The 13,773-nt window shown below is 47.2% G+C and overlaps 1 protein-coding gene across 1 annotated transcript in view; it reads left to right on the forward strand.

The window, feature by feature from the left end:
- The window catches only part of GRIK4 (glutamate ionotropic receptor kainate type subunit 4), a 1,066,812-nt gene that overhangs the window by 933,287 nt on the left and 119,752 nt on the right, over positions 1-13,773 (forward strand). Inside the window, exons 9-10 of the mRNA XM_069224875.1 lie at positions 6,223-6,375; positions 10,447-10,551. Of these exons, the coding sequence (XP_069080976.1) occupies positions 6,223-6,375; positions 10,447-10,551 (258 nt within the window). The remainder of the gene's footprint in view (positions 1-6,222; positions 6,376-10,446; positions 10,552-13,773) is intronic.

A 13,773-nucleotide genomic window follows, 5' to 3' on the forward strand; every position in this document is an offset into this window, starting at 1 on the left:
AGCCTACTATAGGAAGCTGGCTCTGTATATACTATATCAAAATGAGACATAGTGTGCACAGGGCCCAGGGGTTCCCCAAGAGGCTTGACAGAGGCAATAATATATAATACTAATGCTCTATTTGTAGTAGTGTGGTCGAGCAGTTAGGCTTATCGGGGGTAGTGTTAAGCATTTGTTGTACACACACAAGCAATAGAAGAAACACGCACTGAATGACTTAACTCCAGACCAATAGGATTTTATATAGAAACATATATTTTTGTTTCTTTATTACTAGAACCACAAGACTCAGTTCAGAAGTAAATACTGTTGCAGGTAAGTACTTAGCATAGACATCAATGTCATTTTGTTTCACTTTAGTCAAGTAAACAGTTTTTAAGAAACAGAGAATATCTATTTTAAAAGTGGACACAGTGCATTTTCAGAGCAGCTCCTGGGGGAAGAAAATAAAGTACAGTTTTAATGGTAAGTACACGACTTACAGACCAGCCTCCGGCTTAGAGGTAGTCCACCGTTGGGGGTTCAAGTGAACCCCAAACACCCACCACCAGCAACACAAGGCCGGCCGGGTGCAGAGGTCAAAGTTGAGCAATTTTAATGTGGGCTCCTATGGAGACAGGGGGTACTCGGAATTCGGTCTGCCAGCAGGTAAGTACCAGCGGCTCGGAGGGCAGACCAGGGGGGATTAAAGGAGCACTAGAGGGGCCCCAAGTAGGCATCAATCCCACACCCTCAGCGGCACTGGGGCGGACGGGTGCAGGGTGCAAACAGGGTTTCAGGTTTCCAATGGAACTCTACGAGGGGACCTCGGGATCACTTATGCGCTGCAGGTGAGGTACAGGGGGGTGTCTCGGGCACACCACCGGTCGGACAGGGAAGAGAGCCGCCTGTTGATCGTTGCTGCACCGGGTGTCAATTTCTCCAAAGCCTGGGGGCTGCGGGTACAGTGGGTCCTTAGGGGTCAGTTATCTTCATCCAGGGCAGTCGCGGTCAGGGGGGTCCTTGGGATTCCCTCTGCAGGCATCGTCGTGGAGGGGTGGAGAGATCAACCGAGGGTGGGCACTTGATCGCCCTCACCTGGATGTCCTCTCTGGGCGGTTGGGCCACCTGCACTCGGGCCGTGGGCGTCGGGTGCAGAGTGGTTAGGACCAGTGCTTGAAATGCAAAAATTAAAGTGCAGGTACTCTGTGCCAGAGTGCCTGCTTGTTTCTGAGAAGTTCCGGTACTCTCCAATTAAAAGTATTACGTTTTTCTTGAGATGTGCCGGTACTCTCCCTCTCAAAATAAAAAAGTGCCGGTACTCAGTACCGGACAGTACCGGCCCATTTAAAGCACTGGTTAGGACTCATGCTTCTGGAGTGAGGTGGGAGTCCTTCAGAAGAGGTTTCTTCTTCTGTTCTTTGGACGGGGCCGTTGAACAGGCCACTGTCCATTACAGTTTTTGATCCTCTGTGATCCAGGGGGTCCTCTGGAGGTTTTTCAGAGGTCGCTGGGCCTGCAGGACCTGTCGCTTTTCTATTGCATGTTCTTTGAAGCAGGAGACAGGCCAGTAGGGCTGGGGTCAAGTCAGTTGTTGTCTCCTTTCCTTCTCTGCTGGGTTTCGCTAAGCAGTCCTTCTTATTCTTGTGAGGTCATCAGGAATCTGACTAGCTTGGTTCAGGGAGCCCTTAAATACAAGATTTAGGGGTGTTTTGGGGGTTAGAGGGCAGTAGCCAATGGCTACTGTCCCTGAGAGTGGCTACACCCTACCTGTGCCCACTCCCTTTGGGGAAGGGGGCACATTCCTATCCCTATTGGTCCTGATCCTCCAAAGCAAGATGGAGGATTTCTCAAGGAGGGGGTCACTTCAGCTCTGGACACCTTAGAGGTGGTCCTGGCTGAGGTGGTGACTCCTCCTTGTTTTTCTCATTATCCCTCTGGACTTGTCGTCAAAAGTGGGGCTTTTTCTGGGAGCTGGGCATCTCCACTAGCTGGAGTGTCCTGGAGCATTGTAACACGAAGCCTGAGGTTCACTGCTAGGTGTTACAGTTCCTGCAGGGGGGAGGTGTGAAGCACCTCCACCCAGTGCAGGCTTTGTTTCTGGCCCCAGAGAGCACAAAGGCTCTCACCCCAGGGGGTCAAAAACTCATCTCTCAGTGGCAGGCTGGCCCAGACCAGTAAGTCCTGCACTGAAGGATTGGGTAAAATACAGGGGGGCATCTGTAAGATGCCCTCTGTGTGCCTTGTTTAATAAGTTCAACACTGGCATCAGTGTAGCTTTATTATTCTGAGAAGTTTGATACCAAACTTCCCAGTATTCAGTGTAGCCATTATGGAACTGTGGAGTTCATTTTGACAAACTCCCAGACCATATACTTAATATGGCCACAGTGTACTTACAATGTTGAAGAATGGACTTAGACACTGCAGGGGCATATTGCTCATGCAGCTATGCCCTCACCTGTGGTATAGTGCACCCTGCCTTAGGACTTTAAGGCCTGCTAGAGGGGTGACTTACCTATGCCACTGGCAGTGCTTTGTGTGCATGGCACCCTGAGGGGGATGCCATGTCAATTTTGCCTTTTTCTCCCCACCAACACACAAAATCTGCAATGGCAGTCTGCATGTGTTAGGTGAGGGGGTCCCTTAGGGTGGGATAATACATGCTGAAGCTCTTATGGACATTCCCTGGTCACAGGGCCCTTGGTACCACTGGTACCTTTTACAAGGGACATATCTGTGTGCCAGGGGTGTGCCAATTGTGGAAACATTGGTACATTTTTAGTGAAAGAACACTGGTACTGGGGCCTGGTTAGCAGGGTCCCAGCACACTCTCGGCATCAATATCAGGCAAAAAGTGGGGGGGGGGGTAACTGCAACAAGGGCCATTTTCCTACACCTATTGAAAGGTCATCCAGAGCCCTGTATGAGCTTTGCTGGATGCCCAGCTCTCAGCATGCAGAAATCTAAGAAATAGGACCATGTCATCCATGGTCTTATAACACTACAAAGTGTTGTAGTAAGGGTGCCGTGGTCCCTAATACACACCAGGAAAATGGCCCCCCACCCCTTTGTCTGGTTAAAAAAAACAACTACAACTGGTATGCAATCCCCTATGTCTGGTGCCACTGCACCTGCTGCAGAATGGCGAACCATTACAAGGTTTTTTAAATTAAATTCCACCAGATCAGCATACCGTCACCACCACCTGTCTTGAACTATTAAGCAAACAATTACCCGTTCCAAAAAAACACTTTGATTGAAACTAAAAAAAAATGATTTACCCATTTTAACATCCACAGTATTTCAGCTCTTCGCAGATGAGCACCATCAAAACCTCACCACATTGCTATTCATCCTTCCCACTGACCTCTGAATGCTTCTTGATTTGTCTATACTACTTTTAAGTTTCTTTCTTGCATTCACATTTCCTGGCTCGTAGCACTATCTGGATTCTGTTCGACATGTCTATTTTTCCTACTGTCATCTGTGTCTTGTTGGTTATCTTTTCTGCCTCTGTTTACTGGTTGTGGTTGATTTTTAACGTGTTGGATTTGGGCGCTCATTTTATTTATCATCATCTGCAAACTATCCCTTCTCTTTTGCAAAGCGCTCTAATGACCTTCGGTGACATTAGCACTAGAGAAAGATGCATATGTAAAGCACATAAATAAATACCTAAATAAATAAATAAATAGCCCCTACTTTTGCTAACCATCTTTCTCCTGTTTCTTCCAGCTCTCCCCTGCCCCTGCCTTTCTATACCATGTTGGTCCTGTTCCTTGCAGCTCTTCTCTGATCACTGCCTTTCTCTGCCATGTGTGTCCTGTTCCTTCCAGCTCTCCTCTGTCCCTGCCTTTCTCTACCATGAGTGTCCAGTTCTTTTCAGCTCTTCTCTGATCACTGCCTTTCTCTACCATGTTTGTCCTGTTCCTCCCAGCTCTCCTCTGTCGCTGCGGTTCTCTACCATTTTTGTCCTGTTCCTTCCAGCTCTCCTCTGTCCCTGCGTTTCTATACCATGTTTGTCCTGTTCCTTCCAGCTCTCCTCTGTCCCTGCCTTTCTATACCATGTTTATCCTGTTCCTTCCAGCTCTCCTCTGTCCCTGCATTTCTATACCCTGTTTGTCCTGTTCCTTGAAGCTCTCCTCTGTCCCTGCCGTTCTCTACCATGTCTGTCCTGTTCCTCCCAGCCCTCCTCTGTCGCTGCCGTTCTCTACCATGTTTGTCCTGTTCCTTCCAGCTCTCCTCTGTCCCTGCGTTTCTATACCATGTTTGTCCTGTTCCTTCCATCTTTCCTCTGTCCCTGCCTTTCTATACCATGTTTATCCTGTTCCTTCCAGCTCTCCTCTGTCCCTGCATTTCTATACCCTGTTTGTCCTGTTCCTTGAAGCTCTCCTCTGTCCCTGCCGTTCTCTACCATGTCTGTCCTGTTCCTCCCAGCTCTCCTCTGTCCTTTCCTTTCTCTTCCATGTTTGTCTTGTTCCTGAAAGCTTTCTTATGGTCCCTGGCTTTGTCCCCTCTGCATCTCCTGCTCTTGGAGCGCTGCTCTGCTCCTTGCCGTTTATCAGCCCAGAGTCTCCTGCCCCTTCGCATCTGGTTCATGACTTTCTTACCCCTGTTTCTCCTGTGTTTTTCAACTTTCCACTGGCCCATGTTTTCCACACTTCTGCTTGTCCTGCCTCTTGCAGCTCTCTTCCTCTGCTTCCCTTTTCTCATCCCTGTTTCCCTGCACCGTTCCCTTTTCACTTCTGTTTCTTTTCGCATTGCAACTCTCGTCTTTGACTTTCCTCATCCCTGTGTTTCTACTCCTTGCAGCTCTTCTCTTCTCTTTGCCTTTTCCCATCTTTGTTTGTTTCTTTGCTCTTTCCTTTTCTCTCCCCTGTTTCTCTGCCTCTTGCAACAGTCCTCAGCTCCTTGCCTTTTCTCAGTTCTGTTTATCTGCTCCTTGTAGCTGCCTTTGGGTCTTTGCCTTTTCTCACCTGTTTCTCCACTCCTTGCCCTTTCCCACCTCTGTTTCTCTGCTCCTTGCAGCTGTTCTTATCTGCTTGCCTTTTCTCACCCCTGCCCTCATCTCCTAGTTTTTTTTCACCCCTGCTCTGCTCCTTGCAACTCTCCTCCGCTCCTTGCCTTTTCTCACCCCTGTGTCTCTTCCTCTTGCAGCTGTTCTCAGCTCTGCCTTTTCTCACATGTTTTCTCTGCTCCTTGTAGTTATCCTCAGCTCCTTGCCTTTTCTCATCCCTGCTTCTCTGCTCCTTGCCTTTTTTCACCCCTGTTTCTCTACCCCTCGCAGCTGTCCTTTGCTCCTTGCCTTTTCTGCTCCCTGCTTCTCTGCTCCAAGCATTTTCACCCGTTTCTCTTCTTCTTGCAACTACCCGCAGATCCTTGCCTTTTCTCACCCCTGTTTCTCTTCTCCTTGCCCTTTTTCACCCTTGTTTCTCTGCTTCGTGCAGCTGTCCTCAGCCCCTTGCCTTTTCTCAGCCCTGTTGCTCTGTCTCTTGCCTTTTCTCACGCTCGTTTTTCTGCTCCTTACCTCTGTCCTCTGCTCCTTCCCTTTTCTCCTCCCTGTTTCTCTGCTTCTTTGAGCCGTCCTCAGCCCCTTGCCTGTTTCACAGCTGGTTCTCCACTCCTTGCAACTCTCCTCTTCTCTTTGCCTTTTTTACCCGTTTCTCTGCTCTTTGGCTTTTCTCACCCCTTCTTCTTCGTCTCTTACAGCTGTCCTCAGCCCCTTGCCTTTTCTTACCTCCATTTCTATGCTCCCTGCAGCTATCCTCCTCCCCTTGCCATCTCTCACGCTGTTTCTCTTCTCTTTGCCTTTTCTCACCTCTGTTTCTCTCCTCCTCGCACCTGTCCTCAGCTCCTTGCCTTTTCCCACCCGTTTCTCTACTCCTTGCTTTCTCTCACCCTCGTTTCTTTGCTCCTTGCCTTTTCTCGCCCCTGTTTCTCTGCTCTTTTCCTTTTCTCACCCCTGTTTCTCTGCTCCTTGTTTTTTCTCAGCCTTCTTTCTCTGCCCCTGGCAGATCTCTTCAGCTCCTTGACTTTTCACACCCGTGTTTCTCTGCTTCTTTCCTTTTCTCGCCCCTGTTTCTCTGCTCCTTGCCTTTTCTCGCCCCTGTTTCTCTGATACTTGTTTTTTCTCAGCCTTGTTTCTCTGCCCCATGCAGCTCTCTTCAGCTCCTTGACTTTTCACACCCGTGTTTCTCTGCTCCTTGTCTTTGCTGACCCCTGTTTCTCTGTCTCTTGCAGCTGTCCTCGGCCCTGCTCTTTGACGCTGTGTACACTGTGGTGAGTGCGGTGCAGGAGCTGAACCGGAGCCAGGAGATCGGAGTGAAGCCCTTGTCCTGCGGTTCTGCCCAGATCTGGCAGCACGGCACGAGCCTGATGAACTACCTGCGAATGGTGAGAAGGGACTGAAGCCTTGCACGTGCCCGCACTCTCCCACCTCCCATGGACCTGGGCACCCTGGCACTCTCGGCGCGCGGCCCTGGAGCTCTGTCGCTGCTTGGGCACTGTGTGGGTACTGAGGGTAGCGGCATGGCTGGCACTGACTGGCTTGACTGTGGTGCACAATGCTGGCAGAGCTGTGGTGCCAGGCACTATGCCTTAGAGTACTGAGTTCGTGACACTGTACGTACAACTACTGGCAGGTGCTTTGTTCTGGTTCTGTTGCGCTGTACAGTCACCGAGTCCTGTGGTTGAGGGTTTGCATGTACTCTACAGTCCACCAGTGGAATGACTGTGGTGCAATGAAGCAGTTTCCAGTGACGGGCCTCTGGGGTGTAATGCAAGTTTTAAGATGCCACAGTTCCAGTACTATGCACGTTACCACTGTCAGTCATTTAGCTTGTCTGTGGTGTACTGTACAGACCGTGAGCACCACAGCATAAGTGCGCTGTGTAGTCACCTCTGTAGGTCAATAGGCCCTGGTCAGCACTACTGTGGTGTACACTACATACAGTGAATTGTTTGGATATCTGAAGGTGCTGTAGAAGCGCCTAGTGGCTTGAAGTTTGTGCAGTGTGTGGGCAGCAGGTGGCCTGGGGTTTAGTCCATGTGCCCTTGTGTGGCACTTGCGCACTTGAAGGCCAGGTGACATTTCTCAGGTGAACTGTAGAGGACATGATTGGCATGGCTGTGGTGCACATTACAAGCACTCATTGGCTTGGCTGTGATTACAGTCAGGGGCATGTCTGTAGTGCACATTAATGACACCCAGTGCTGTGCCGTGGTGACAATTACACACTGTCAGGGCCTGGGCTGTGGTTACAAACAGGACCATGCATGACTGTGGAGCTCATCACTGACAGTAAAATAAAAATTACGATCAGTTAGTGGAATGGCGATGGGGTGCACGTCACTGACACCCAGTAGCTGGGCTGTGGTTACTATTGTGCACATTGCTCAGACCTAGTCCCTGTTCTAGAGGAATGGCCAGATGGGCCTAGACCTCGCAGGATGTCTGTGGCCCATCCAAAACCTATTTATCTATAACCAATGCCTTGGGCTTCTCTAAGTGCCTGGGTACTGGGGTGAGGTCATGAGAAATAGCTGCTATTACTGTGTAGGTGTAAACAGAAGGGGTCCTTGAGACACCCACACTAACTCGAGACCACAGCCTCCTGTCACACAGTAATAGTTTTATGGCAGAAATAGTGTGAAAGATTTGGCACTGTAAGACAAGTCAGGAAAATGAGCATACAGTCAGAATATGGTGGTCATTATGAACATGGCAGTCTGGGCCGTCGTACTAGCGGTGGCGGTAATTACCGCCACCGGCATGGCGGTCCAAACTACCATATAATAAACGTGGCAGAACCACCACTTTTGAAACTCCGCCACCGCCAGACTTCCAACACCAGGCAGCCTGGCCGAGGTCGAGTTTCATATCTGACAGGGCAGCTCTGCAAGCAGCGCTGCCCGCCGAATAATGAGTCAGGTTCCACTGGCAGAATGACTTGGCATGGGCAGTGCAGGGGCCCCAATGCACAGCCTCATGGTGCATTTCACTGGCCGATTTACAGGCAGTGAAATGCGCGACAGGTGCTGCTGCACCCACCACATTACTACATCGCCGCCGGCTCCATTTGGAGCCGACTTCAATGTTCAGGCCCCACATTCAGCTGGGTGGGCTGGCGGAAACACTGTTTCCGCCCGCCGGCCAATCTGAATGTTCTTTATGACACTGGCAGTGGGTTCTGCACTCTTGCGATCTTCTGTTGACCATCAGCGCCGAACTCAGTGGGTTTTCCCGTCGAGTTAGTAATGAGGGCCTATATATCTTGGTAGTGATTTATTTTATTTTCTTTCTTTGTACTGTGATGTTAGTCCTAGCTTATGGCCAGGGCCACTAAAATTATGCAGCTGGGAAAAACCAAAATATGCAGCAGGGTTGACTGAATTATGTGACAAAAAACCCAAATTACTGAGCACGTTTTGTGCTAGTATTGGTTCATATATATATATTTTTATTTTTACACGTTAGCACTGTCTTGGAAAAGGTTGCAGGTTGTTAGCATCACTTTAACAACGAAATACAACAATAGGCATCTGAAAAGTGGCCTGTCATCAATTGTGAAGGGCCTTCCACAATATTTCACTACATTTTTAGTAACTTTTGATCAGCAGCTGATGGATTACGTGACATTTGTGGCAAAGTCATAATTTGCGGAATACGCTGCTGCTACAGAATAGCATAATTCCAGTGAGCCCGTAAATGGCCCTATACTAAGCAAGAAAACACTGATAGCTGCAAAGTTTTCACTCTTCATAAGTGAAAAGGCTCGTCAGGTTTCACTAATACAACACAGATACACACTGGGAAGGAGCAGGGCAAGTGACTAATATAAAAGTAAAGGCAATGACTACAATTCCATGGCATCACTGCAACATGTGCTGCTTTCGCTAATATAATTAAAAGCACTCAAAGAATAGACACTCCACTTTGGGGCACCAGTGACTGCGCATTTATTCTCTCCCAACACATTTTCTTACTTGTATAGACAGAACTGGATTGCAATCCAGGCCATTGGAGTTATTGAATTCTCCTGATGCAGCACTTTATGTGTAATTATGGGTTTGTCACATTTGCTGCACAATCCATTATCTGCTGCAATATGTGCAGAGTTTAACAAACAGCCATCTTAAATGTATCAAACATTACTAAACACCAGGTGACATGTTGCTGCACAGTGCAAGGCCCTTCGCAAAGATTCACTGGTCAACTTTTAGCTGGTTATTATGTAGTCGTGTTTTAAACTGGTACTATTGAAATGAAACTTTTTTCCAGATAGTGTTAACATATATAAAAATGACAAACTAATAAAGTAATACCCCCCCAGCTTTATGCTGCACAATTTAGTCAACCCTGCTGCATAATTGTTTCTCCCCATTTCATAATTCCAGTTGTCTTGATTATAGTGCTGCTGTTACTCTTTGCCACATAAACTGATAACATAATATACTCTTGCTCCAAATATATTTTGCAATCTGTGGCTTCACAGCTTCAAAGCTTACTAGCCAGCCTTACATTTCTAAAAGAAGAGTGAGACGGTGTAGGAAATCTACCTTTTCTGTTTGGACACCCCGGATTTTTTTTGCCTTTTTCTGGAAACTATTTTGCTGTTTTTTTGAATTCGATACACTTTACCCCTACTAACCATAATCATAGTTAAATTGGCTTATCAACTTCTCTTTTGGCGCTGTGCATGTTTTTTTTATCAATACTCCAACTTTTAAAAGTTCCCCATAAATGTTGTCAACCCATAAACTACCTTCTACAAAGAGTACATTCAAAATGTCAACCAAACATTCACATTGTACCACAGCCTGATGACTGATCCCAACCCATAAATGATTCCACCTATTGTTGCATGCTTTGTATTTTCAAACAAACAGCCACCTTTCGAAGAGCCCATGGATTGTCCTACCCATTAGCCCCCTTCCAATCTACCCCAGTGCCATGAATCAACAAACAAAGCACTATTTTAATTGTCCCAAATGCACACTGGTACCTCTTAACAACATTCCTGAAAACCGATGTGTCTTGTTAAGCAATGAGACACCTTTTTACAAGTCCATCCCGCCTGTTAACCCCTTTGGCCTCTCAGAAACACCATTTACCCATAAACCATCTACGACTTGGGCTCACTGCATATTGCATATCGTAAGTAGGCCACGAGTGCCACTGGGCCTGATATTAAACAATATGTCACCTTCTCCAAGGCCGCTTGTTTTGTGTTAACCAGTAATCTATGCGTGGGTCTGTTGTGGCAGGGTTGTTTTGGGTAATACCTTGGATTAGAGCACTGACCAAGGTGGTTCATAAATTAACATCAAGAAGACGGAGAATCTGGAAGGCGTTTTCTGGATTAAAGACATGAATGTGGCTGTTGTGGCAGGTTGATGTCGAGCTTCCCGGGAAGTGCTGAGGCGAATCCAGCATGGTGCTGTAACTCCTTCTCTCTTGGACAGGTAGAATTGGAAGGTCTCACCGGCCACATTGAATTCAACAGCAAAGGTCAGAGGTCGAATTATGCCTTGAAGATTCTTCAGTACACAAGGAACGGCTTCAGACAGGTAGGAGCAGCTCGTCGCCATTTTCACCCTCTCATTTTCTAATATTGGCAATTTGTTGCGCGTTCTAAAGGCCTCTGATGCAATCCATATTTATGGCCTTGTTATTGTAGTTTATCAGATTATCTCAGTAAAATAAATTGTTTCTTGAATTCTTGAATCAGACAAAATGAGAAGTAATAGAACTTTTCCTTTCCCAGAGCTTTACAATCGCTTAAAATCTCCTTGGTGTTTCCTTCTTGCATGGCTGTTTCTTAATTAACGAAGCACTTTGAGGTAGCGCATCCTCTTCTGGAATTTTAGGGTAATGTGAAGATATCAGGGTGAATTTTGGCAGGTTGACTCAACTTTTCCGCCTTCCCAAGCCGATTAAATGAGGTTTATTGAGATGAGTTACAATAAAACGTGTTTTTCCACAGAGCATCAAAATGGCAATGTTTAACATAACAAGTGTTACATAAATATATGCGAGTTTGTTATTAATACCTTAGTGTAGCACCTTTCTAACTGCTAATACATAAAGAATCTACAAAGTAAATTGTGTTCTAATATTTCTCCACAAACAAAAATCCGTGAACGAGGTTTATATTAAAGAAATAGTTTACGCCATGCAGTAGATGTGTAAATGTTATTGCATGTCTCCATCCGTCTGCTTCGACGAGAAGTGGAGAGCCGGCGAATTAACAGGGAGAGCCAAGCTGAGCCAGAGCAGGGCTAAGGGTCTGGCTTGGCTCTAAGAGCCTTATTACAAGACAAGCCCCAACACACCTGACATGAAAACTGAGCAACAGACATCAATGAGATAAAGGCCCTTCATAATAAAAAAAAGTGTGCTTCAGTAACATGCCAAAGCATTTCACTATAATGCACTGGGCGCCATCAGACCAGAGCAAACGAGAGAGCAGCAGAAAAGTCAGAAAGAAGAAGGCAAAAGGCAAGAAAACTAACAGAGGGGGTAAGCAAGGTTGAAGAAAAACATGTAATAGTGCGATAAAGAGACAGGAAGCGTAGGGAGTTTAAAAAAAGAGACAAGTGATGTCTAGGCTACATAGCCTGTGTAATCAACAGTATAAACCGTGGGCTCCTGAGAGAATCTGGGAAGGTCATGCCTGGCACTCCAGGAATTAGGCAAATGCCTGACAGACTCACAAAGGGTACTGTTCATCTAGATGCAGCCAGATGAGCCTTGTGACAATCTTTTCTAGAAATGTGTGCAGGAAATAAAACACAGAATGATGTTCCTAGTATTTGTTGTTGTTAATAAAAAATAAACCCCTGTGCCTTCGTTTGACTGTAGAGTCACTCTGTATATTAAAATATAAAATTGTTCCCTGTCCTGCAATGCATGATATTGCACATCGGACTTTGTAGTGAAATTTTAATATAAGATGATTCCATAGTGCCTGCTTGAGTGGCTTCCTGCAGTAACCAGTATACAGTTCCAGCCGGAGGACTGGGGTTTCATGTTGTACATTTTCAGTGTTGTTCTTAGGATGCTTCTTGTGCTATAATGTTCTTCTGTTGTGTGTATACGATTAGTTCTAGTGCTACAGTTCTTCATATTGCCTATTATTTCTTCATCATTACTATATATTCTCTTATGCATTTGTAATGCCTATTAGGTTAGTGTAGGAAGTTGGCTCTGTATGTGCTATTTCAAAGTAAGGAATAGCATGCACAGAGTCCAAGGGTTCCCCTTAGAGGTAAGATAGTGGCAAAAAGAGATAATACTAATGCTCTATTTTGTGGTAGTGTGGTCGAGCAGTAGGCTTATCCAAGGAGTAGTGTTAAGCATTTGTTGTACATACACATAGACAATAAATGAGGTACACACACTCAGAGACAAATCCAGCCAATAGGTTTTTGTATAGAAAAATATCTTTTCTTAGTTTATTTTAAGAACCACAGGTTCAAATTCTACATGTAATATCTCATTCGAAAGGTATTGCAGGTAAGTACTTTAGGAACTTCAAATCATCAAAATTGCATGTATACTTTTCAAGTTATTCACAAATAGCTGTTTTAAAAGTGGACACAGTGCAATTTTCACAGTTCCTAGGGGAGGTAAGTATTTGTTAGGTTAACCAGGTAAGTAAGACACTTACAGGGCTTAGTTCTTGGTCCAAGGTAGCCCACCGTTGGGGGTTCAGAGCAACCCCAAAGTCACCACACCAGCAGCTCAGGGCCGGTCAGGTGCAGAGTTCAAAGTGGTGCCCAAAACACATAGGCTAGAATGGAGAGAGGGGGTGCCCCGGTTCCGGTCTGCTTGCAGGTAAGTACCCGCGTCTTCGGAGGGCAGACCAGGGGGGTTTTGTAGGGCACCGGGGGGGACACAAGCCCACACAGAAATGTCACCCTCAGCAGCGCGGGGGCGGCCGGGTGCAGTGTAGAAACAGGCGTCGGGTTCGCAATGTTAGTCTATGAGAGATCTCGGGATCTCTTCAGCGCTGCAGGCAGGCAAGGGGGGGATTCCTCGGGGAAACCTCCACTTGGGCAAGGGAGAGGGACTCCTGGGGGTCACTTCTCCAGTGAAAGTCCGGTCCTTCAGGTCCTGGGGGCTGCGGGTGCAGGGTATCTCCCAGGCGTCGGGACTTTGGATGCAAAGAGTCGCGGTCAGGGGAAGCCTCGGGATTCCCTCTGCAGGCGGCGCTGTGGGGGCTCAGGGGGGACAGGTTTTGGTACTCACAGTATCAGAGTAGTCCTGGGGTCCCTCCTGAGGTGTTGGATCTCCACCAGCCGAGTCGGGGTCGCCGGGTGCAGTGTTGCAAGTCTCATGCTTCTTGCGGGGAGCTTGCAGGGTTCTTTAAAGCTGCTGGAAACAAAGTTGCAGCTTTTCTTGGAGCAGGTCCGCTGTCCTCGGGAGTTTCTTGTCTTTTCGAAGCAGGGGCAGTCCTCAGAGGATGTCGAGGTCGCTGGTCCCTTTGGAAGGCGTCGCTGGAGCAGGATCTTTGGAAGGCAGGAGACAGGCCGGTGAGTTTCTGGAGCCAAGGCAGTTGTCGTCTTCTGGTCTTCCTCTGCAGGGGTTTTTCAGCTAGGCAGTCCTTCTTCTTGTAGTTGCAGGAATCTAATTTTCTAGGGTTCAGGGTAGCCCTTAAATACTAAATTTAAGGGCGTGTTTAGGTCTGGGGGGTTAGTAGCCAATGGCTACTAGCCCTGAGGGTGGGTACACCCTCTTTGTGCCTCCTCCCAAGGGGAGGGGGTCACAATCCTAACCCTATTGGGGGA

The sequence above is a fragment of the Pleurodeles waltl genome, chromosome 3_1, assembly GCF_031143425.1.
Source record: "Pleurodeles waltl isolate 20211129_DDA chromosome 3_1, aPleWal1.hap1.20221129, whole genome shotgun sequence".
NCBI lineage: Eukaryota > Metazoa > Chordata > Amphibia > Caudata > Salamandridae > Pleurodeles > Pleurodeles waltl.